The following is a 25,044-nucleotide window of genomic DNA, read 5'->3' on the forward strand; positions in this document are numbered from 1 at the left end:
CGTTCGCAGTCTTCAACACGTGCCTCCTAATCTAAAAATAAAGATAACATACAGCAGCTGCCTGCTGCCGCTAATGAATTCAACCACTCTATGGCCTTCTTCCAGCAAATGGTGATTAGTATGCTAACACGTCCCCGGATCTTTGTCGCAAAACACATGATTATTTTAAAAAATGTGTTTCTCATATTGCAGGAAGCAAAGAAGTTATTTAAAGATAATGGAAACAAAGGCAGACTCTGGTGGTGGTAGTGGATAGATTTTATTTTCAAATACCACTTCAGCATATCACAATAAAATATTGAATCACATGAATATTTCACACTGAAACACTATAGCATACAAAATGCATTAAGCAGTCCTGCCTTTATTCCCCTGCTAAGAAAATGTGGCATTTTTTGCAAGTTCTGCCTGGCCTCACTCTTTTTGCTCACAATCTATTGGTCAAACGGACCCTCTGTTTGACGTTTAGCCAATGGGAGCTCACGTGTCAGCAGGGCAGCTTGTGATTGGCCAGACTGACTGAGGGCAAACAGAAATAGATAGCTACACAGCTTCCCTGTCCTCCATGTTTCGTTCGCTAAGTTATCTGTTAATAAGGCAGATGGAGCATCATCACTGCATCTACATCTATGTTAATCTGCACTTCACCATATGAACATGCAGTCAAGGCGTGAGCGTGTGTTCTTCCAGGTGTATGTACATGTGTTTCCAGGTGTGTGTGTGTGTGCATCTGTTTCCAGGTGTGAGGGAGTACAGCTGTGTTTGCGTGCGCCGGTATCTGTGTGTGTGCATGAGCAGAAGACGGGATTCTTGACACAGACAGTTACATATAACTAAGCTGAGCCAGCAGTTGCCATGGTGATAACAGATCACGCTTCACATGATCCAAAATCCTGCCAATCCCAGGAGAGGACGGAGAAACCACTCCACAGTGAGGCAGGAAGTTGTCCATGTCTTGTACATCTCATCCTTGTCTCTCTGAGTGTGTGTCTCTAGAAGGCAGGAGCCAAGGGTCTCTGCTGTGTGAGCTTCTGGGGGTCCAGGGTTTCAGTGAAGGGCGGGGCTTGATAGGGATTTGTGGTAACTATGGTAGCGCCATTGGCAATAGGGTATGGTGTAGCTCGAGTGTTGCTAGGGACGGGATCCAGGTGTTGCCAGGTGAATAAGTTTGAGTTACTGCCGGTTAAGAAGCGTCTCAGCGCACTCAGCGTCAGCACAGCCTGTTAGTAACACACACGCAGACACACATGTTAACGATTAACACTGTTAATCACACGCTGAGTAACATTCTGTTTTTAGAGAAGCCTGCAGATGTGCACGGTTTGGTTAAAGATGCAGTGATGAAAAATGAACAGAAGAAGCACGAAGGCGTAGCGTGAAGAAGGTTTAAGTATTGGGATTAAGTATTGTGCTTTTCAATAACGCAGTTTCAGAGTGTTCAGTGAAACAACAGCACAATGTAACAATACAAAAGCCTGCAGAGCTGAAAAATAAAACTGCAGTTCCTCGAGTGGCCACTCGAAGCTCGCTCCCAGAGTGAGACACTCATGTTAAAATGCCCAACTTTAAATCAGAAATAAACATGTTTACACCTTGCTATACTATGGTTTGGTCTCCATAGCCAATTTACCTCCTTAATAACATCACAGTAACAATGATAGAGATGTTTTTTTTCAATCACCCATTTAAGTCGCATAAAGGCTTAAAATTCTGTGTGAATCAGCCCATATTTAGTCTGTGCTCGTCTGTGGTGAGTGAAATTCAGGTATTTTATTTGCATGTTACTTAACACCATTTAGCAAGTATCTGTGTCTGTGTGACACACCTCCAAAGTCTATGTATGCGACTTGCTGACTAGGCTGGCTAACATTACCTGATACCTCAGCAATCCACCTTCTCATAGAAATATGGTTGATTCTGAAGTCTCACAAAACCGAGATGATGACAGATATAATGCTAAACTAAACTCTTTAAACTAAAAGCTGCTCTTATTCATAGAGTTTATGGACGCTATAAGGCTCATTTGACAGAATGGGACCGCTGCGTTAATGGTTTTACAGAGGAAAATAAGTTCTATGTTAACTACTTAAAGCCTGGGATATTTTTAAAATTATATTTACTTAGTGTATTTAGTGATCAGTCAGAAAAAATTCTGTCGTAGGTACAAATTTGGAAGCTGCAAGGAAACAGTGAGCGTTAAGTACGGGCAACATACGTTGAACAGAAAAAACTGAAACGAAAACAAACAGAGAATCTAATATTGCATTTGCAGGCGACTCATAAAATGAATCCAATATACAGGAAATCGAACAACATATTAATGTTAATAATCGCTGTGTGTATGTGTGACAGTGCGCATGCAGACACATAGACATAAATGCGCTGCGATCATTATTGTAAGATTATATTTATTTGTTTTTATTAAACCTGAGTGTCTACTATCACACTGGAACTGGGCATAAAACATGCATTTAATTATAGCAGTGTTAGGCTCCCTGTCACTCATACTGTGCCTACAATTGGAAACCTTCTCAAAATGCCTCAGGTTTCATTTTAATGACAGATGAAATGCCAGGTGCCAAGTTCTCACACCCACACTGGCTCTACACTGACAACAAAATGGAAAATTCATCCCAGTTTCCCCAGTTTAGTGTCACAGTGGGAGAGCAGTCCATCCCAGCTGCTGCTAAAAGAACAATTTAAAGTACTGAAATCCTCCTTTGTACTGTTATACACTACTGTGCATCTGATAAAACCTCAAACTCAAGGACCTGTGACTTAAGCGAGACACTAGGCTGTTTATCATCATCATCTCACACAGACCCTCTTTGGTTCGACACAAGGTTATATGCAGATTTAACTGCTTTCAAACACAAGCTTCCTGTCAAAAATATGACAGCCTTGAAGCCCAAACAACTACAAGGTGTCACTCGCTAATCATGTTTAATGAGTAACGCCTTCCAGAGAGGAGCTACAGCCTAAGGACGACTGAACCTTTAATATGATCGTTTGCCACCTGCTACTGACCCTCTGCAGGGGAACAGTTGAGTCCTTCTCAACTTAATGGTTAAAAAATGACTTGACAGACTAAAAAAGTGAAACCATGCCGTACTTCCTTGACACAATTAGAGCTTATCCGATGACAGTGAGATGAATGGCTGCTGTAGCTTGGTGTTAAGCTAGTTTTAACAGGCTCTACTGAGTCACCAGGGGATAATAAATGAGCTAACTGTCTCAGTTGAAATATATTCTTGCAATGCAGTTCTCAGCAGTGAGATGCTTTGTCAGCAAAACCACACAAACACACACATGGTCAAACAAGCACCGACGCCTGGAAGCTGCCCAGGTCAACCAAATGTGTACGGCAGTGTTAGACTTGAGAGAGGGCCGGGGGGGTCGTGGGCAGCAGCTGCTCGACCTCCGTGAAGGAAACGCTCTTAAATGTGTTCATGGTCAGCAGACACTGATAACCCTGAAAACACACACGTGAGCATGCAGGTGATCAAATATCAGATGATGATGATGATGATAACCACATGTTCACAGGCGTGCAAAAGACAAAGAGGGCAGTGTGAATCGGCAGGTGTAAGCATACACACCCAGGAGAGGATGGAAAAGAAGCAGAACGCGATGGTGGCTCTGGCTGCGTCCGAGCCCTGCGCCAACGGCAGCTCTTCCGGAGAGGTTGCCTGCCACTGATTGGCCAGAAAACAGAAGCCGACAAACCACAGGAAGCAGGCCAGACCTTTGAAGAGAGGAAAACAGGACTTTTAGATGCGGGGTCACTTCATAATTGCCACATTTTTTTCTCAGTTCTACTTTATACAGAAAAAAGTGTCTCCAGTCTATTTGAGAACCAGAAAAGATGAATTTTGTCTCCGTTCATGTTAAAGAGAGATTCTGCTCTCTGTTGTTTTTCTGACTTGATTATGAAGCTAATTGTAAAAGGCAAAAAAAGAGAAAGAGCTTAATCAGATTATACTCTATTCATGTTTTTTTCATTCTAAAAATATATTTTATTCCTTTGATTTTATCAGCTTCTTTGCACTGAAGGCTTCAGATAAGGATTAAACATATAAAATCAAGTTTCAGTTGCTGAATTAACAGGTGCCATGGGCTACGTTTAGTACAGCACTGCTCACAGTAAGCATGATATATGATCAATAGTTTTAGCTGAGCGTTATTAGTGTGCTAACATTTCCTAATTAGATATAAACACAAACTGTTAGCTAAGGAAGGACAATCATTAATCTTTGTTTTTCATAACCCGGTATATTGGATAGATTGAAAATGTGTACTAATGATGCGTCTCCACGGACTGAATCACCGGCTATTACAATTTATCACGACAGCAACCTGAATGTGTGCTAAATTATGCGCTGTTTGACTCAACACCACAAAGGTGAAGCTCATGCTGCTGTTAAAGAAAAGTCATTTCCTTTAAAACAGGGGTGTCAAACATAAGGCTCTGTGACCAGAATGGCCCCACAGTAAAGCACCAATCCAGCCCACTGGACAATTTTGGAAAATATGATCTGTATTTTCAGACGTTTTATAGCTTTTATGAATGATAAAGTCCTCCACCACGGACATTAAATGACAGAAATCTTCAAGTTTCTTGACCATCTATTAAACAAATTACTAGAAAAAAAAAGCAACACTTTCTGTCAATTAACAAAAAACTCTTATTTTATAATCACAGGACAATTTACTCAATGAGCTACCACAACTTTTTCTGTAATTTTTACACATTCATTTCTTACATTTTAAGCCTAAAGAGTCATGCTGACAGATTTCTTTCATTTACTACAGAAGCTTTTTTTTATTACATAGAAAGACTGATGTGTATTATTGAAATTGCACTTCTTTTACTGTCTTTGGGCAGGAGTCAGGCTAGCTGTCAGTATTTCTGCTAAACTAAGCCAAGTGCTGGCTGAAAGTAAAGATGTGCATTTCCCAGAGGATTAAAGAATACAATGTTATATACCTCATATTTAAATGTTGTTGTTAAAATGTTTGAGATCTGCCTTTAATATTTTTGTTTTGCCTATTTGAAACTGATCGACTTGCCGCTTGAATTTAAGGGGTTTAACAAAAGTGTTGTATTTAGGATTCAGGGGTGTAAAAAGTAATTGGGCAAGCTAAGATAATTTTAAATATAAGGATTTTCTTCTTTGTAAATATCCAAAAGATGATGTCTAGCACATGTACTTCAAATGCTCCTGGACCTAGCTCCACCTGTGATAACTGTGTACCAGAAAAGACGAGATCCAGCAGGACCGCACGTTTTCTGTCCCTGACGCTGCTGATGCTGGGAAAGTAAGCATCCAGGATGAGAAAAAAGATTGTGCCGAGGAAACAGGCCACGCCCACGGTGACACCGAAGTTACAGGCGTCGGCGTTGTTGTTGAAGATGCAGAGCAAACGCTCGCTGCCGATGTTGATGTAGCCTTCATTCACAATGCAGCTAAACACCACGATGGAGAAAACCTGCAGGGAGAGACGTGTTGGCCGGTTTATTACCTGACATGCAGAAGAGAATTAACTCACACCAGCGTGCCAATGCCATTCATTCCTGCGGTTGAGAGCCCACAGACCAAAGATATTCTTCTTCTCCACAATTAGATGATACTTTAAAAGGGTTATGTCGCCCAAATTACAACAAAAACAAGCACTTGTGCCAGTTACTTAAATGTCATCATGTTTGATATGGTTGACACTGACACAGTGCAGAAAATGAACTCTCTGATATAAAAGGAAACATAGAAACTGAGTAAAGACAATACCAAGTAATAAGAATGAGATTTCCTTCAAAGACAACTGGTTTCTCAAATCAGTAAGAATTTTCCTTTTATTTATTTAAAAAACACAAATTGAATCATTTGCCAGAGGTAGATAAAACAGTGTTAGTATTTAAAGCACCCTTGTTTAACGAATCTGTAGCCAAATATCAGGAGCTACCCTAAAATCCTTTTCAGTTAGACAAAGAAGTGTCATGGATGATCTTTACTGGTTCCAGCTACACCAGTTTTGTATTGTGTGATTGTAATTCAGCTTTACACTGTTCATTTGGTCCACAGAGATCTCATATGTTATTAATACTTCTCAGGACTAGGCTCAAATCATAGTTTGGAGACTAATGGTGAAATCATTCAACTTAATGTCTTCTTTCATCCAACGGGTGCTAATTGGATAGGTCAAAGAAAAATGGATGGATAGAAATAGAAAAGCAACAGTGACAAGCTGACATATGATGAGCTGAATTATGAAGGACACACACTGGCGTGCTTTGTTAACTAGCTCTGCTTTTGCTCATCTGCCTCCTGTGCTCCTGAAATGTTGTATGGTGACTCACAGCAGCACAGCACACAGAAAACAGAGATGTTACGTTCCGGTTGGGGGGCATTATTATCCCCGAGCGTTCACATTAGCTCCATCCAGACACAAAGATGCAGCCCTGTAGCCTCTGTGCCAGAGGCTGAAATGATGTGAGCGCTGTAAAAGCTGAAATTCAGACACTCAGCCTTTTGCAAAAATAGCCCACTGATGTAAAATGCAGACGTGAGTGGATGAAACACCAGACAGATGTAAGTGGGAACGAGGCAGAGACGGGGGTGCAGGTAGGCCTATCCATTGATGAAGATACCCACACAGTGCAGGGGAGGCTTACCCACGAAAGCAGTCTGAGGACGGTGCGGGGATGCGTGAAGAAGGCGACCGGATCGAAGGAGACGCTCCCGGCCTTCCCGGCGCCGTACGCGCCCGCTGGCTGCATCCCTCCGGCTTTCTGATGCCTGACTCGCGCTGAGAGAACGAGACGAGTCGGTGTGAGCTGCGCGGAGCGGCGGCGTCTACTCCAGCCTCCGTGTGAAGTCACACCGCGTCACCGCCAGCAGTTCAGCACAGGCTGCGGCAATATAACACTCACCGTGACTTCAGCTTAACACCGATATGGTTTCTGTTTACCCAAAATATCAACGCGAGTTTGAATATCCTTATATAATTTGTTTAATGCTAGAAATATGTTAATATTATCGATAACATGTGTACCTTATTTTAAAAAAATAGCGATAAATCCATGTCAAATATAAAAATATTAAAAAAACCAAATAATAGGCGCTTAATTTAGAATAAATAAATTAATAAATCTGAAAAACTGCACAACGAATTATCACAGCCATAGTGAACTGGGACCCATGTTAAAGGAAATCTCTGCTCTTTGTTTGCTCCTCCTGGCTCACAGATTCCAGTTTGTTGCATTTATACATGGATAAACCTTAGCACAGCAGCCTATCACTGAGATTTCAGGACAACATCGTCTATTCACCTCCACAAAACTTTCATTTCGCGTGCTCACGACGTCACCGCGTTGCCTAGCAACTGCCCAACAACTGTCTAAAATCACAGGCCAAACAAGCATGTAGTCTTGTTGTGTCCTTAAAGAGGGGAAATAGTGAGGAGAGATGAATGAATGATACTGACGCACAGCTCTCGCTTTCACTCACTTTGCTCTAGATCCACACATACAAAAGCTTATTACTTTTAAACGTTCGACAGCCCTTGCACTGGCACAAAACCTAAAAAGGACCGCACTGAGACACGTTCAAGAGAAGCAGACGGTACATTAAGTGTTGTGGGGGGAAAAGATTCAAGGCAATGTGAATTTAAAATCACATGATTCATATAATACATGCTTGCTATTAGCTGTTTAGCATTGTGTCCCTAGAAACTATTCTGGTTTTGTTTTTCTATTTTCTAATTTGTTTTAATTTTTTCCTACTTCACTTGTGTTGTCTGCTTTTCCTGTGTTTTTCTATTTGTTGGCATTTTCTTAAGTTGCGGTCCTTTTGGCCCCTCAGGGACACTGTCGAGATTCCTTGGTAGGAATGTTGACAATGCTGCCAGCCTGACTGCTCATCACGGCTTTCGTTACCCGTTGAAGGTCTGGCTCCTGGGTTGGGGTCCTCATAGACGTCAAAACTAGCCAAGCTCCGAGTAAGCATGCTGTCTGTGCAGATGTTAGCAGTATAATCCATTTGTTTCTTTCTCAGACTCAGTTTTTATATCACCATCATGCTCTTGCCTCTTTGTACAATACAAATACAAATAATGTCCATATCTCCATTCTGACCTAACTGACCCAAGTAAACTGTGCTAAGATACCCTACACAGATGTGTTTTAAGCTTTTTTTTTAAAAGAAGCCACAGAGATGATGGCGGGTAGCGAGGGAGGTAAACGGTTCTACAATATTGGAGCTAGAGTTTGAAAAGCACAATCCCCCTTTGTTTTCAAATGGGTCTGTGGAATAGTAAGAAGACCACTGTCAGTGGATCTGGCAGATGGCTGGCCCTCCCTCAGCCTGGTTCTACTGGAGGGTTCTTCCTTTTAAAAGGGAGTTTTTCCTTCCCACTGTTGCCAAAGCACGTGCTCATCAGAGGTCATATGACTGTTGTTTTTTTTCTCTGTATTTTTCTCTCTTCCACATCGAAAGGAGCCAGTTAAAGTAGTTCTGGCATGTGACAAGGATTCCTTCTGGGCGTCTCCCAGGTGAGGTGTACTGGCCGTGTCCAACCAGGAGGAAGCCCTGGATCAGACCCAGGACCTGATGGAGTTCCCCTGGATAAGCTGGAGGAGGTGACTGTGGAGAGGGAGGTCTGGAGTTCTCTGCTTAGGCTGCTTCTCCCACAACTTGGCCACAGATAAATGAAATAAGTAGACCAAATATAACTTTGTATTCTAAAAATTGTGGTTGTTTCCTTGCAGGACACCAGGAGAGATGAGCATATCTAGCCCACATCTGCAGAAACTGTACTTAAGAGAAGTTGGGACAATGTTAAAGACTTCAGGCAATTGCACTTGGATTATCTAAATTCATGACAGACATTCAAGCAGTAATGTCTGGACTGACAACCAGACATACCAAGCTTCTGTGTTTGAGCCAGAGACTGCACTTGTGGATGAGCAATACAAACATTTTATCTTTATTATATCAGTAATGTAACTTGCAATAAAAAGTTATGGGAAACTTAAACTTATTTTCAGATTAATTAAATCTGAGACTTTGTTTTATTGAAAAGGTTAATAAAGTTTTAAATTGATTGATAAATAAAATAAATTATTAAATAACACCAGCAGGGCAGGATGGCAGTGTCTGGACCGGCTTACTTCTCACCCCTTACCCACCCCTGTTGCTTGTCACGTGCTTCATGATGTTGTGATGTGGACATTTATGTGCTCTTTGTGCAGAGGAGTTTTTTTTGTTTCCTGAACTCATGCTGTCCCCCCATAGGAGCCCAGCATGAGTAGAGGTCTCTCTTTTCCCCTCCTCGACTTGCCCATTGTATTATACATTTCAGTGTTTTTCCATAATGCTACCGACCTGTCTCCCCATGTGATGTCTGTGTTGTGTATGTAAGGTCGGGGGTGTGTGTGTCAGTTATCGTTATGGGGTCTTGCTATATGTTATGACACAAACATAGCAAAGTTGTAAGTATCATAGTTTCTAGGTTCTAAGGCTTTTTGTCAGATTAGTAGTGAGCTCTACAACATTGGTTTTCGTGCTAAAGGCTGGCACAGGCCTAAGTTCGCTTATGACCACTAGAGCTGGAAACAAGACCTCAAGCAATCCTAAGGCTAATCAGCACGGCTAGCATTTTAAAATCATTTGTTAAATGTTGTCATTGCTAACATATACCTGTTTTACAGCATCGTGAGTAGCGAGAACGCTAAGTTATTGTTAGCTTTGAAAAGAAAAACGTCAAGATGTAATATTAGCATGAGCTATATGCTATTGTTATTCACTCAAGCAGTTACTGATTTGCTGCTTTCTAATATCTGTGTTTATTTCTGGATATACCTATACCTACATGGTTAGTATACATGCTACATAAAGGCTGACAAAGGCAGTAAGTGTAAATGATCATGAATTAACTGTAAATTACATTGCGGTGAGCTCCATTATATAGTTGGATCACGTGCACGTGCACGCGTGTTGGCAACCGTAACCATAGCCTGCCGAGGGTATATAAATGCTGCACAAGGTTCCATTCGTCCCTTTGCACTTGCTATTGGACTTGTTTTGACCTGCTCCAACCTCAGCCTGTGGAAAGTTCAAGTTTTGGAAAATATTTTTCTGAAAGCGGATTTTACTTGCAAGCGACAACAAGTACTTCATCTTTGGATCGTTTGTACTTGTTTTTCATCTTAACAGCAAAGCCTGAAGATGGCTCGTCGTGGACCCCGACTCCTCGACAGTCCCCTGGACTTCGCTGCAGGTACTTTTAACATTTCTTCAGTTATTTTAAGAGTCACTAAATGTCTGTAATAATTTAATAAGTTCGAGTGTGAATATCAAGTTTTAATGTTATCAAAATATGTGTATTCCAAGATTGTTCCTCCTAAATTGTTTGTATGCTTTAAATTTTCCTGGAGAGGTGTAGAAATTATTAACGACTTGTGTATGAATTTGAAAAAAAGCTGTTACTTTGATTTGAAGGCTTCAAATTTGACACTTTTTTAATGAAATAGTTGAAAATAGCTTAATGGACTAAAATTTGTAAAATGCCCCCAAATCAGTCTCTGTGTTTGTTTGTTTTTTACTTCACCATGGTTTTCAGACATACCTGCAGAGCTTTGTGTGCTTGCAATTTTAACTTCTGCCAAGGAGGTTATGTTTTTGGTAACTTTTCCTTGCCTGTTATTCTTTGTAAACATCATAGCTGGCAAAAACTTTGAAACTTTGTAGGGGTGTAGAGTGCAGTTATGTAAATTTAGCTTACATCCACTTAAAGGTTAACTTTGTGATTGGTCAAAAATGAACAAAAATCTTTATCATTTAGAAGCTATGATTCTTAAAAGTGTGGAGTCTGTGGTCAATATATAATAGTACTGTGTAAAGATTTAAAATATCACGTTACATCTGACCTCTGACCTCTCCTTCAAGGTCAAATAAAGTCAAACTTTATTAAAATGTTTGTTTGTTTTTAAAACTGTGATTACAGTTGTACTGCCTTTGTTTGTATTGGCAACATTTAGGGGGAGATGGGGAGTCTAAATGTTACATTATAGTTTGCATCCACATATTGAACCTCTGATGAGGTTTCAAAATGTGTTACATCGTTAATGAAAGAATTAGTTAGTTATAAATTTACTGTACTATATTTATACAATAAGCTATTCATGTCCAGTTATTTACAAATCAGTACATATTATCCAGTACTTACTCCAACATAGTGTTTGCATAAAGGCTTACAAAGAACAGATAAAACAAAATGAATGTACACAAAATACAATAGTGTTACCTTAAAAGTTCACAGAGTGAGCTGCCTTGGTGGAGGTTTGGAGCTCTTCTATTAAAAATGGATGCTTCACTTAATGATGTGAACTTAGTTGACTTAGTTGTTTTTTTCTTGCATGAACAAGTAGAAGTGTCATTCAGTCTGACATAAATGTAGCCTAAAATGCTTTTCTCTCATCATCTGCTCAAACTAACAGATGTAGGTCTGTTTCTTAGCACTTGGTGTTTATTACATTCCTAATGTTATTTTAAACTTGTTTCCTCGCCCTGAAGACATCTGGATCCTGGATGACAGTCGCCCGAGCACCACCTCTTCTGGTGAAGCACAGGACTCTGATACCCAGAGTGTCAGTGAAGGTGAGTATGGTGAGTATATCCCTCTCTCACCCTCCCCCGCTTCTGTTGAAGCACAGGACTCTGATACCCAGAGTGTCAGTGAAGGTGAGTATGGTGAGTATATCCCTCTCTCACCCTCCCCCGCTTCTGTTGAAGCACAGGACTCTGATACCCAGAGTGTCAGTGAAGGTGAGTATGGTGAGTATATCCCTCTCTCACCCTCCCCCGCTTCTGTTGAAGCACAGGACTCTGATACCCAGAGTGTCAGTGAAGGTGAGTATGGTGAGTATATCCCTTTCTCACCCTCCCCCGCTTCTGGTGAAGCACAGGACTCTGAAATCCAGCTCCCTCCCAATTGGCAGGATTGGTTTAACCCTTTTGCTTCAGGTGATGCCCCATTCGTTATGCCGTCTTTCAGCCTCGCCAACGACCTACTCTTCCCTCGAGTCGTTGTCCCAGCTGCTCCTCCTTCAGCTGCTCCTTCTTCCCCTGCTCGCTTATCTACTCCCTCAGCTGCTTCCTCTCCTGCTCCATCACCTCCTCCCTCAGCTGCTCCTTCTTCCCCTGCTCTCTTATCTACTCCCTCAGCTGCTTCCTCTCCTGCTCCATCACCTCCTCCCTCAGCTGCTTCTTCTTCACCTGCTCTCTTATCTTCTCCCTCAGCTGCTTCCTCTGCTGATCCCACAGCTTCTCCTTCTCCTTCTCCTTCAACCTCAGCTCTCACCTCCTCAGCAAAGAGAAGCAGAGAAGACATCTGCACTGAAGAGGTAAGTGCAAAGAGGTGCAAGGTGGTAAGTGACACGTTCGATGCCCCTTCAACATCCTCAGGTTCTTTTGGAGTCAGACGTTTCTGGGAGAGGCCTTTTAGCCTTTCACTTGATGACAGTGACTCTGATTAGATTATGTTAGAACGTGTTTTTAAACTTTAAACGTTTAAGTTGGCTTTTGCGTCTTGCAGTGTTTGTAAGACACTTTCTTGCTTTGAGGACAGCTTCTTGTAAATATCTTTTAGTTTTTAATTAACTTTGTAATGTTTAAGTTGGCTTTTGCGTCTTGGAGTGTTTGTAAGACACTTTCTTGCTTTGAGGACAGCTTCTTGTAAATATCTTTTAGTTTTTAATTAACTTTGTAATGTTTAAGTTGGCTTTTGCGTCTTGCAGTGTTTGTAAGACACTTTCTTGCTTTGAGGACAGCTTCTTGTAAATATCTTTTAGTTTTTAATTAACTTTGTAATGTTTAAGTTGGCTTTTGCGTCTTGCAGGGTTTGTAAGACACTTTCTTGCTTTGAGGACAGCTTCTTGTAAATATCTTTTAGTTTTTAATTAACTTTGTAATGTTTAAGTTGGCTTTTGCGTCTTGGAGTGTTTGTAAGACACTTTCTTGCTTTGAGGACAGCTTCTTGTAAATATCTTTTAGTTTTTAATTAACTTTGTAATGTTTAAGTTGGCTTTTGCGTCTTGGAGTGTTTGTAAGACACTTTCTTGCTTTGAGGACAGCTTCTTGTAAATATCTTTTAATTTTTAATTAAATTTGTAATGTTTAACTTAAGCCTTTGTGTTTTGTGATGTTTGTAAGACAGCTATCTAAGAATATCTGACTTTTAAAGAATATTAACTAACACGTGTGAAATGTATTGTTTTTTTTCTTAATATGTGACATTGCCTGTGTGACTGAAAGGTAGTTTTTTAGGTATTGTTACTTCTATTTTTCTTAATATCACAGGTAACTATTTAAATGACTTACATATTTTTTCTCAAGCTCTAGCTCAACATGCAGGACAAAGGTAAGTCCGTACTTAATGTCAACACAAATATTTAGAAAAGTTTTAAAAATGATGTAGTGAACTGACTGTAGTCTCTTGTTTTTACATTAGGTATAGCCTGTGGCTGAGGGATCAGAGGTGAGGTAAAAACACCTAACAGAAGAAAAGTAAATTGAACAACTCGGTGATCTGTGAATTCATGCTTTTCTTTTTGTCTTTTTGTCTTCAGGTGCTTTACACTTGTCCTCTCCCAGCATTCAGCACTTCAGACACTCAACGTCCAAGACGGAGCTAACAAAGAGAGATACTCCACCCAGAAGACAGCCTTACCCCAGCCCGATGAGAAGGATGGATGACCAAATGACAAACTGGAGTGGTGCTGTGTTCCAGCTATGTAAGTTATCACCTCACATTGGCTACAAACTGTCTTGAAGACTAAATCCTTCCAATAGCTGGTATAAATCATCGTCCTACAGTACTGTAGGTGTAAGTTTATTTATAGTTATTGTGTGTATATGTTGAGTTTAAAATTGCATTTTAACAACATGCTGCAGCTACCAACAATGGAAATGCTGTTTTGTGTTAAAATGATGTCTTTCTTGTGTTATTGCTTTGCAGGGAAGCTGAGAGTGGACAGAGCTGCACAGAGGACCAACGATCCACTCTCTGCACTTCATACCTGACTGGCCACAGCACCACCCTTCCTCACCCTGGGTGAGGAGGGACCTGACCCCACCTCCACAGAGGGAGTTGTGAACATGCACTTCTGTGTCGGTGGGTTTAGGAGCCTCCTCACACACACACGGATGAAGCCTGTCACTGGAAGATGTCTCCATTGCATCAGCAGGACATAAGCATTTTTACAATATTGCAGTTTGTGATGTTTTATACATGTTGTTATTGCTTCATTTCAAACTAGGAGATATAAAATAAACCAGTTTTCATAATATTTTCTGTGCATTTAGTTGTTTTCTTAATAAGTTATTCAGAACATCATTGCAACCTGTCAGCTTTTTATTGAGGATGTAGAAAGTTGCTGGTGGCCCGAGTGTGTACAGTGGGGTGTTGTGTTTGTCACATGGTGAAAGTGACCTCATGGGGAGCAAAAAGAACAACTGAACAATTTGGGGATTCACAGACTTTGGTAATCGTTAAAAAATGAAGAAAAATTGTTCTGTGTGAACAAGAAGCTCAAATATAAACCATCCTGACACACTGACACAAATGATCTGCTATCAGTGTTTTCATGAGCCTGGGTGAAGCTAATTTGCATGAGTTTAACCTCCCTGTCAAAAACTTGCATGACTCTGTTAGCACTGTAACTTTCTCCTGTTTATTTATTCATTTGCTTATTGTAGAAGATTAATACGTTCAACAACCGATTCTTACTTGGCCTGAATGTTTGAATGTTTGCAGTTTCAGGTCCTACTGATCAGTTTTAAGTACTGTAGAAAGTGAGCAGCAATTTAATCAAATCCTGGGATGAAATGGGACAAAAGGGTAATGTGACAGCCACATTAGTTCCCTTCCCTCGTTTAACAATGTGTAAGGAGACTGCTTTAACCTGCAATTTACTGCATGTTGTTAGGCTGCATGGTGCAACCACAGTCTGCTAACCACCCGTGGTGATCGAAGGTTTTGAGCTCTTGCTCGAGCTGCTGATGAAGCTTTATCAATGCTTGTTAAGTTTCCCAACCACATTTCATCCCGATGGTCCAAGGCTTACATCTTTATGCTCACAAACGTACTTCTGTAATTAATCAGTAACCAATTTATTACTTTAAGTTACAGTGTGAGGGGCATTAATGAGCATAAAGTAGATTTAACTGGATTATGTGTTTAGGTCAAGAGACACAGACCTTCATCTTTAAGAGGCTCTTCTTAAATGTCTGATCATGTTTGTGTTTGTCTGCAGCATCACTGCAGCAGAGAGGGTATAACACAAGGCCACAGTCATGTGGTATTCTGTCCTGCTATTAAGTGAATAAAATACTGAAAAAAACATCTAGACACTAAATACAGTCACTGGCCACTTCATTAGTTACACCTTGCCAGTACTGTTTTGGACCTTCTTTCACCTTCAGAACTGCCTTAATTCTTTGTGGCACAGATTCAACAAAGACCTGGAAAGATTCCTCGCAGATTTAGTTTCACATTGACATGATAGCATCACACAGTTGCTTCAGATTTGTCGGCTTTGCATCCATGTTGCAAATCTCCTGATCCACCACATACCAAAGATAATCTGCTGGATTGACATCCGTTATAAGATGAGTGTACTGTGGTCATAAAACGATGGACATGGTCAGCAGCACAGCTCAGGGAGGTTGTACCTCAGGAGAGGCCTCTTCCTACACCTGAAGTTTTTACCAGTGAAAAGAACGGAGGTTTCCTCATACAGTGTTTCCTAGTGTTTCATCAACAGAGGAGAATTTGTTCCTCAGACTGTGCAAAAATTGCATTCATGGTTATCCTGCTGCGAGGGTGAGCTCTGAGATGGGCCCAAGCCATGCTTCCTCCTCAGCAGTCTTTATTTAACCTGATATGTCAAACCCAATTATTGTGGAAGACTCCTCTGACTCTGGAGAAGGAGTTATGCTTTTTTTTTTTTTTTTAATGAGCAGTAATGATACTTGTAATAAATGTGGCCTTTCTGCAGCTCTGGAGGCCTGGATTGCTGAATTGGACGCTCGAAATCCCACCCTTGAAAACCCGTAGCTGGTCAGGCCCCTGTAGCCGGAGCAGTGGAAGGTGGCGTAGGCCCTGCTAACTGTCTCCCAGCAGCTTATCCTGAGCAGACGGGAAAACATGATGGCTGGGTGACGGTCAGGAGGAAGCATAAACAGAAGCCCTGATGCACCACCAACCTGTTCATGTGTCTAACTGTTTTCCCCACTCAGCGACACACCCGCCAGGGATCAAACTCTGGTAATTGGTGATTCTTTTCTGAGACACGTGAAGACAGCAGCAACCATAGTCAGTTGTCTTCCAGGGGCCAGAGCAGGCGACACTGAGGGAAATTTAAAACTGCTGGCTGACGGTAAACCTGAATTCAGTAAAAATATAATTCACATCAGCAATAATGACACCCGGTTACATCAATCAGAGGTCACTAAAATCAATATTGAATCAGTGTGTAACTTTGCAAACACAATGTCAGACTCTGTAGTCCCCTCCCCAATCAGACCAGGAGTGACATGTTTAGCTGCATGTTCTCCTTAAATTGCTGGCTGTCTGACTGGTGTCCAAGAAATGATGTGGGCTTTATAGATAATTGGGAAACTTTCTGGAGGAAACCTGGTCTGGTTGGGAGACAATCTCACTTTGGATGAAGCAGCTCTTATTTCTAGAAATCTGGCAAATTTATGAAATCCCCTGAAACATGACTATCCAGTGTTGGGACATGTAAGCAGAGTTGCAGTCTCACACACCTCTGCAGCTTCTCTCCTACTGTTATCCCCCTAAAACCCCATCTCCATAGAGACTGTGTCAGCTCACAGACAGACAGACAGACAGATAGATAGAGTATGTAGTGCCTCCATATTATAACTGTGTAATATGATATTTTCCTACAGTTGAATTTCTTTACGTGTGGACGGTGATCCGTTATTTTGTCAAACTCTTTAGCTGTATGCACATACTGTGTCTTGTTTCGGTATTCAACCTTTTCCATTTAAAGTTTCATTAAATATCAAAAATGATGTTTCGAGACTTTAATGCAGAATCAAAAAAGAAAAAGTATTTTTTTATTTAGAAACATTTAAAGAGCATCATTTTACACACACACACACACACACACACACACACACACACACACGTCTTTGTTGTTGTATTAAAGCTCATCTTTGGTGTTGTTGGCTTTTTTTGCCTCCTCAGCTTCCATGGCCTCGATGTACTTCCTCCTGTCTTCATCCTCCTGGATACACAAAGGAGAAAAGTATATTTTTAACTGAAAGAAAAAGGCAGCTCTAAAACACACAGACAGCTATAAAACACACAAAGGCACAAGTGTAAGGAAGATCATTCACCTTAGCTCTGTATTTTTTGGCTTTCTCCATCTCCTTCTCTACAAACTTAATCAGGGGTTTCAGCTTCTTTTTTCCAGTGTAAACCACCACCTACGACACAGACCACACAGAGATCTCACTGTAATGAGCCTGGTTTCCTCTAAAGAGCAAATAATTCCTTTTTTTAAATCTGTTTTTCGTGATGACATCATGGGCTTTAATAAAAACCATTAATCGTCATGTGCCCAAAGACATAATTGCCTCATACCCTTTCAGCATACAGAGCAGGAAACAAGCAGAGTGATGGGTACGTGCCCTGCACTGACAAGTTGATATCATTGGCTGAAGCATCAATACGAGCGATGATCACGTTCTCGCGCTCCTCAAAGGCCTCAGCTAGTTCCTCCCACAGCGGAAACACAGCGCGGGACTCTTTACTGTAGGGCAGATCTTAAATACAAACACAGACGGTTACTTTAGGAAGCCTTCACTGTTTGCACTTTTAATCACAACATAAATTTGAACTTTCCTTGTATCAAATGCCCTAAATAAGGGCATCATTTTTTTTAATCTGTCAAATTTCAACACATTGCTTTGGATGTACCTCTGCAGTCTGTCTATGGATCTTAAATAGAATTTGAGTGATGGTTTTAGCTGAACTACATAAAGGATCGGCACAGACTTGGTTGCTTGTGTTGGTTTGCTCATTTTCTGAAAGGTTAACTGATCATTGCATTGAAGGGGACTTCTTCAAGTGTTTGTATTGCCTGGCAGATCTGTTCAAACACTTTTTTTGACTCATCATGTTAGAGAATCTTTTTCCTTATACTCTCAGAGCCCTTTAAATACACTCTGAACAACTCAAATCATGTGCATTTTAAATCTAAAGGCTTGAAGGTGCTGTTTAGCTTATGGGATTCAGAGGGTGGTCGCCAATTTTAGTCACAAATGACTCCCAGTATAACTTAGGGCCCTCTTTAAAAAGAAAAACAAATTAAAGCATGATATTAAAATGAACAGTGTTTACATACAAAACAGGACAAAAACAGTCTTGTCTGGGTTAAAGGCAACTTTCTCCAGATTCATCCCCACCAGCTCCTTCACTGGTTTTTGGTCCCATCCTTCAGGTATCGGCTCGCTCTGCATCTTAGGCTGTTAAAAATACACAAGTCCATTAAACACATAAAGACAAGCTGCCTCCCGGGTTCTGTCTCTGTGCCACATAGCAGAGGAGAGTGGGACTTACCTTAGCTTTGCCCTCGAGGTAGTCCTGGCAGAACTTTTCTATGATCTCTACGTTCAGGGCGTCAGAGGGCAGATGGTAGGTCACGTGATTTGACAGGTTAACCAGTCGGATTAGGGGAGCCTCAAAGTCCCGCACCCGGAAGTACTCCATAATTCTGCCATTGCGAAGCTCAGCCACGTTCACCATCACAAACAAAATCTGACACACAAACATACACAATTCAATTCAATTTTATTTATATAGCGCCAAATCACAACAAAAGTCGCCTCAAGGCGCTTCATAGGTACAGAGAAAGGCTCAGGGAGGGGCGGGGCCATCTGCTGCGACCGGTTGGGGTGAGAGAAGGAAAACAGGATAAAGACATGCTGTGGAAGAGAGACAGAGATTAATAACAGATATGATTCAATGCAGAGAGGTCTATTAACACATACTGAGTGAGAAAGGTGACTGGAAAGGAAAAACTCAATGCATCATGGGAATCCCCGGCAGCCTACGTCTATTGCAGCATAACTAAGGGAGGACTCAGGGTCACCTGGTCCGGCCCTAACTATATGCTTTAACAAAAAGGAAAGTTTTAAGCCTAATCTTGAAAGTAGAGATAGTGTCTGTCTCCCGAATCCAAACTGGAAGCTGGTTCCACAGAAGAGGGGCCTGAAAACTGAAGGCTCTCCCTCCCATTCTACTTTTAAATACTCTAGGGACAGCAAGTAAGCCAGCAGTGTGAGAGCGAAGTGCTCTAATAGGGTGATATGGTACTACAAGGTCATTAAGATAAGATGGGGCCTGATTATTTAAGACCTTGTATGTGAGGAGCAGGATTTTGAATTCAATTCTGGATTTAACAGGAAGCCAAAACAGGAGAAATATGCTCTCTCTTTCTAGTCCCTGTCAGTACTCTTGCTGCAGCATTTTGGATTAGCTGAAGGCTTTTCAGGGAGTTTTTAGGACATCCTGATAATAAAGAATTACAGTAGTCCAGCCTGGAAGTAATAAATGCATGAACTAGTTTTTCAGCGTCACTCTGAGACAGGATATTTCTAATTTTAGAGATGTTGCGCAAATGGAAGAAAGCAGTCTTACATATTTGTTTAATATGTGTGTTGAAGGACATGTCCTGGTCAAAAATGACTCCAAGGTTCCTTACAGTGTTACTGGAGGCCAAGGTAATGCCATCCAGAGTAAGAATCTGGTCAGATACCATATTTCTTAGATTTTCAGGGCCGAGTACAATAACCTCAGTTTTATCTGAATTAAGAAGCAGAAAGTTAGCGGCCATCCAGGTCTTTATGTCTTTAAGACATTCCTGCACTTTAACTAACTGGTGTGTGTTACCTGGCTTCATGGATAGATAGAGCTGCGTGTCATCTGCATAGCAGTGAAAATTTATGCTATGTCTTCTAATGATGCTGCCTAAGGGAAGCATGTATAATGTAAATAGAATTGGTCCTAGCACTGAACCCTGTGGAACATCATAATTGACCTTAGTGTGTGAAGAGGACTCTCCATTTACATGTACAAATTGGAGTCTATTAGATAGATATGATACAAACCACTGCAGTACAGTACCTGTAATACCTACAGCATGTTCTAATCGCTCTAATAGGATATTATGGTCAACAGTATCGAACGCTGCACTGAGGTCTAGCAGGACAAGCACAGAGATGAGTCCACTGTCAGAGGCCATAAGAAGATCATTGGTAACCTTCACTAAAGCTGTTTCTGTGCTGTGATGAGCTCTGAAACCTGACTGAAACTCTTCAAATAAGCCATTCCTCTGCAGATGATCTGTTAGCTGTTTGACAACTACTCTTTCAAGGATTTTTGATATGAAAGGAAGGTTGGAGATTGGCCTATAATTAGCTAAGACAGCTGGGTCTAGAGATGGCTTTTTGAGTAAAGGTTTAACTACAGCCACCTTGAAGGCCTGTGGTACATAGCCGATTATTAGAGATAGGTTGATCATATTTAAGATCGAAGAATTAATTAATGGCAGGACTTCTTTGAGCAGTTTTGTAGGAATGGGGTCTAAAAGACACGTTGATGGTTTGGAGGAATTAATTATTGAAGTTAACTCAGAAAGATCAATTGGAGAAAAAGAGTCTAACTTAACATTGATGGTACTAAGAGTAGCTGTAGACGATATTACATCTGTGGGATGATCATTGGTAATTTTTTCTCTAATGATAAGAATTTTATTTGTGAAGAAGTTCATGAAGTCATTACTAGTTAACGTTAAAGGGATTGTTGGCTCAGTAGAGCTCTGACTTTTTGTCAGCCTGGCTACAGTGCTGAAGAGAAACCTGGGGTTGTTCTTATTTTCTTCAATCAGTGACGAATAGTAAGATGTTCTGGCTTTGCGGAGGGCTTTCTTATAAAGCAACAAACTATTTCTCCAGGCTAAATGATGATCCTCTAAATTTGTGACACGCCATTTCCTCTCCAGCTTACGAGTTATCTGCTTTAGGCTACGTGTTTGAGAATTATACCACGGAGTCAGGTACTTCTGATTTGAGGCCTTAGTTTTCACAGGAGCTACAGTATCCAGAGTCGTACGTAGTGAGGAGGCAAAGTTATTAACAAGATAATCGACCTCTGTTGGGGTGGCGTTCAGATAGCTGCTCTGCTCTATGTTGGTGCAGGGCATTGAAGATGATAACAGTGGGTGGATTATATTCTTAAACTTAGTTACAGCACTTTCAGAAAGACATCTACTGTGATAAAGTCTCTCCACAGCCCTCAGATGCTCCCGTACATCACAACAAGGCCGACGTGCTCTGCAGGGATACTTATGAAAAGGGTCTGCAAAGAGCAGTTTGAGTTGGAGAGCCCAGGAAGAAACATTCTGGCAACCGCTCACTTTCAAACAACCCTCGTACGACTGAGTGAAAATGTAAGAATGGACTAAACAATATGGTCAAAAACAAAGGAAAAATTAAACTTAATCTATGTGCTGTATTCATTCTTCTCTCACTCTGGGAATAGAGTAAGGGTCAGATAGGGTCATTTGTTTATGATTTGCTGTTCTGCAGCCAAATTCCTCACAAGACCTTAGTAAAGAACTGGTTTGGGTAAAAAGTAGGTTTAAGGTGAGGATTAAGTGTATTTACGTGATAGAGTCAAGGTCAGGGTGAAAATACATTATTACTGACCAAAAATGCACAGACATATGTTGTGTACCTTCATCCTGAATGTCTCTGCAGCGGTGCTGAAGGCAGAGAAAATCTCATCAAAGTCTTCTGAACTTTTGTTGACAAAGAGAAGAGCGTGGTTTAACACAGGCGACGATAAGATCTGAGAGGCTGTCTGCAAAAGGAGACAAAGCAGTTCAAACACTTGAGCAGTGAAGCTGGATTTCAGCTGGCACTAATGTAAGGCAACTCAGCACATTTTTAAGTTCAATGGACAGAGCCCTCTACTGGCTGAGATGATCATAACAGGTGCAAATGAAGACATTAAGTTGTAATTGAACCACTAACTGCAAAGGGAGGAGGTCAGGGTGGATAAAGAGGACAACAAACTCCAGCTCTGCGTGCCAAAGTGAGCTTGGGAAAGGTATCTAACCTCCAGTGCATCCATCAGAGTGTGAACGCATGTGATAAAAAGCACTTAAACTTCAGTTAAAGTGCTGTGCAAACTAGCTTGATTGCTCTTTCGGAGTATAAAAACACCTTTTAATATAGCGTCATGTATGCCAAAGAGGTGGATAAATATTAAAATTGATTTTCAACATAATGTGATCCAGTACCACCACCACCACCAACGACGACCTCAGTGATAAAGATAAAGTAGAATAATCACCTTTCGGGCAATGTCAACAATAGCCTCATAAAAGTTTATGGCAGAAGAGCTGCATTACACTGCAAGGTGCAAGGTGCTCCTAATAAACTGCTCAGCAAGTGTAGCCTACATGAAAACAGCAATTAGATTTCAGTCAGCAGAGATTTTCCCTGAAAACCATCCCAGTGGATTCAGACCAAACTGTTCCTGTAGCTGTTGTATATGTGTGAAAATACACCATGCACACAACACTCTACCTGCCCGGTGTACTCAGTGACTGGGTCCATCTGGTAGATGGTGATAAAGACGATCAGGACCCCTGTAGATGTCTCGGGCGTCATTTTGTAAGCCTTGATGAGCTTAGACTGCAGTGGGCACACACAGACACACAAACACACACAGTATCACAGGGAAGACTATAACCAACAAGTCTGCTTTATATATTTACGCCTCTTTTGTAAAACTCTGGATGCAACATCAAGATTTCTTTCAGTTATGCGTGTCTTTTTGAAGGCTCACAGTGAGGTTTATGTTTAAAATCTCACTCATGTTTTATGGCATTCACCCACAGCTAATTTCTCTTAATTAAACAGAACTAAAAACAACTAAAGAACTAAAACCTTTCTTCACATAGAGCAATGTCACAGCTAGTGTTGTTTTTGTGAACGGGTGTGTTTGTATGCGTTGTGCGTAAAGAACCTTTTTGAGCATCAGAACAACATCATGTGTGAGGCCGTATTTGGCGATGACGTCATCGTCCTGCGTCACCACAAACCTGACGTCAGGAAGCTCGACCGCTGTGGCGTAGAACACCTGGACGTACTCGTGGTTCAGCTCCTGCTCACACGCAAACGCATAGAAACTGTCGCAGTGCGGTAGATGCGCAACATAAGAGAGAAGGGAAATCGAGCGAGGCTTTTGTTTTACCTTAAAGAATCCAACCACTGTCACCTCTTCTGAGGCCTCTGATTGGCTGAGATCAGTGACGAGGTCAGCAGCTGACCCTGCCCTCCGTTTCAGCCAGGTCAAGATGGAAGCCGAGCTCTGAGGAACTTCAGGACAATCCAAGATAACAAATCACTTTACCGTTAATATTTTACCCCAAACAACTAAGATTCAACAGCTGAGTGGATCCTAAAAACTTCTGGTGCTCTGCAGGAAATATGAAACAACAGCCAGTAAACTCTAACCACTGGTGTTTCACAACAAATGGCAGGCTAGTTAACTCAAAGAGACACATATCTGAAAAGTTCAAGGCAAAATTTAATGACAGGGTGTCAGCTTTAACAACTTAGCTGCAGCATGTGCCTCTTTCATCCTGATCTTTTCACATGTTTCCAGAATAAGAGCAAACTTTCATACAAAAAATGCAATTAAGCTTTGTGCTGGATAACTTTAAAGATATATGGTTCACATGAAAACATAATGACTCCAGCCAGGGCTTTCACTGCTGTTTTTATTACCCAGCATCTAGCCATCGGTGGTGCCAGCCAACATCATGATGAAGTCAGAGCACTAGAGGACAAAGCCCTCGAACAGAGGTAGAGGAAGATAGATTCAAACCACAGAGACAAAGCATCTCTTTGTTTCTCTACCGTTTCCTAATAATCAGAACCCTGATTTTTCAGCCACTTTGCCATATGATAAAATAAGTGTGGATCATTTATTTTTCAGCAGTATGCCATATCTAGAGCTACTCCTCTGGGTCATGTCATATCATGTACATTGTTCTTGTTAAAAGAATAAATGGGATGAATGAAACTCTTCTGCACGTACCAGGGCAGGCTACTGGGTTGTGTTTATCTCCGGAGAGGTACAGTCTGATTACCGGGTGGCCTGTCGCGTTCAGTTCTTTAGCCAGGTCCTTCTCTTTTGACACATCAACCACTGCCAGCTTGACCTTTGACCCCTCGAGCTCTGCTGCAGCTCCTTGGAACGCTGCAGACACACGCTGGCTTTCTCCCGACAGAGGGGCAACTGACAGACACGCAGAGGAAATAAGGATTTGATTTCTTACACACCTTGCAATCGCCCGTTTGTGCGCTTAGCATATGAAAGTATGAAGGTCAAAGGTCATCTGTACGAGGCTTGATGTTTAACTTACAGAAGTGCACCAGGAGTTGGTCATGCTTTCTCAGCGCCCTTTTGAAATTCCCCTTCTTCAGCTGTAACACTCCATCTTTCTCTGGGAACTGTTTGTCTTCCTTCGTGTCGGCGGCGACGCACACGCCGAGACAGAAGGCCGTCACGCACAGCAGCAAAAGCCTCTTCATGGCGGTTCAGTCTCACGCTGACAAACTGGACAAGCTTGGCAAGAAGGTACGGAGGGAGTGGTGAAAGGGAGGTCTGATGTGTGTATCAGTGCCGAGGAGGTATAACTGTGAATCCTTCCGTTATCTGCCGCCTGGACCCATCAGCCTATAGTTGATTAACTTTCCTATCTGAGCACTGCTGTATGTCTGCTATTGGCTGCTGTTCATATCAGGCTCTAGTATCTAAACGCTAAACCCTAACTTTGTTGCCTGTACAAGGTCACACAGCAGACATAAAAGAGGAAGTTACTCACACATTTGTTGTTTGTGTTCATATGCAAATTGCACCCATTTGCCCTCAAAAATA

At 41.4% G+C, this 25,044-nt stretch overlaps 3 protein-coding genes and 1 long non-coding RNA gene across 5 annotated transcripts; 2 read left to right on the forward strand and 2 right to left on the reverse strand.

Annotated features, from left to right (window-relative positions):
- Positions 1-235: 235 nt before the first annotated feature.
- Positions 236-6,924, reverse strand: LOC100704291 (synaptogyrin-3). The gene is made up of 4 exons (XM_003455982.5): positions 6,671-6,924; positions 5,256-5,490; positions 3,600-3,745; positions 236-1,220 (listed from the first exon to the last, which is right to left on the reverse strand). The coding sequence occupies exons 1-4, from the start codon at positions 6,773-6,775 to the stop codon at positions 993-995; spliced, it is 714 nt and encodes a 237-aa protein (XP_003456030.1). The 5' UTR covers positions 6,776-6,924; the 3' UTR covers positions 236-992.
- A 188-nt stretch (positions 6,925-7,112) lies between these two features.
- Positions 7,113-9,017, forward strand: LOC102075700 (uncharacterized). Its single transcript, XR_267315.3, has 4 exons — positions 7,113-7,619; positions 7,860-7,995; positions 8,493-8,653; positions 8,765-9,017. It is a non-coding gene; the product is annotated as an uncharacterized LOC102075700 (long non-coding RNA).
- A 400-nt stretch (positions 9,018-9,417) lies between these two features.
- LOC102076714 (vegetative cell wall protein gp1-like) lies at positions 9,418-14,554 on the forward strand. 2 transcript variants are annotated; one of them, XM_025907720.1, is made up of 5 exons: positions 9,418-9,487; positions 10,212-10,275; positions 11,571-13,538; positions 13,625-13,789; positions 14,014-14,554. In XM_025907720.1, the coding sequence occupies exons 2-3, from the start codon at positions 10,224-10,226 to the stop codon at positions 12,530-12,532; spliced, it is 1,014 nt and encodes a 337-aa protein (XP_025763505.1). In that variant the 5' UTR covers positions 9,418-9,487; positions 10,212-10,223; the 3' UTR covers positions 12,533-13,538; positions 13,625-13,789; positions 14,014-14,554. The 2 variants fall into 2 exon arrangements, with proteins under 2 accessions (XP_025763505.1, XP_025763506.1); XM_025907721.1 differs by lacking the exon at positions 9,418-9,487 and having other exon boundaries at positions 10,071-10,275; positions 11,571-13,533.
- A 2,621-nt stretch (positions 14,555-17,175) lies between these two features.
- On the reverse strand, positions 17,176-24,998 carry zgc:136472 (protein disulfide-isomerase). The gene is made up of 11 exons (XM_003455983.5): positions 24,530-24,998; positions 24,202-24,402; positions 23,353-23,477; positions 23,125-23,262; positions 22,683-22,790; positions 21,826-21,951; positions 18,649-18,846; positions 18,434-18,554; positions 17,671-17,852; positions 17,424-17,513; positions 17,176-17,311 (listed from the first exon to the last, which is right to left on the reverse strand). The coding sequence occupies exons 1-11, from the start codon at positions 24,696-24,698 to the stop codon at positions 17,228-17,230; spliced, it is 1,542 nt and encodes a 513-aa protein (XP_003456031.1). The 5' UTR covers positions 24,699-24,998; the 3' UTR covers positions 17,176-17,227.
- Between the last annotated feature and the right edge of the window lie 46 nt (positions 24,999-25,044).

This window comes from Oreochromis niloticus, linkage group LG6 (genome assembly GCF_001858045.2).
Source record: "Oreochromis niloticus isolate F11D_XX linkage group LG6, O_niloticus_UMD_NMBU, whole genome shotgun sequence".
NCBI lineage: Eukaryota > Metazoa > Chordata > Actinopteri > Cichliformes > Cichlidae > Oreochromis > Oreochromis niloticus.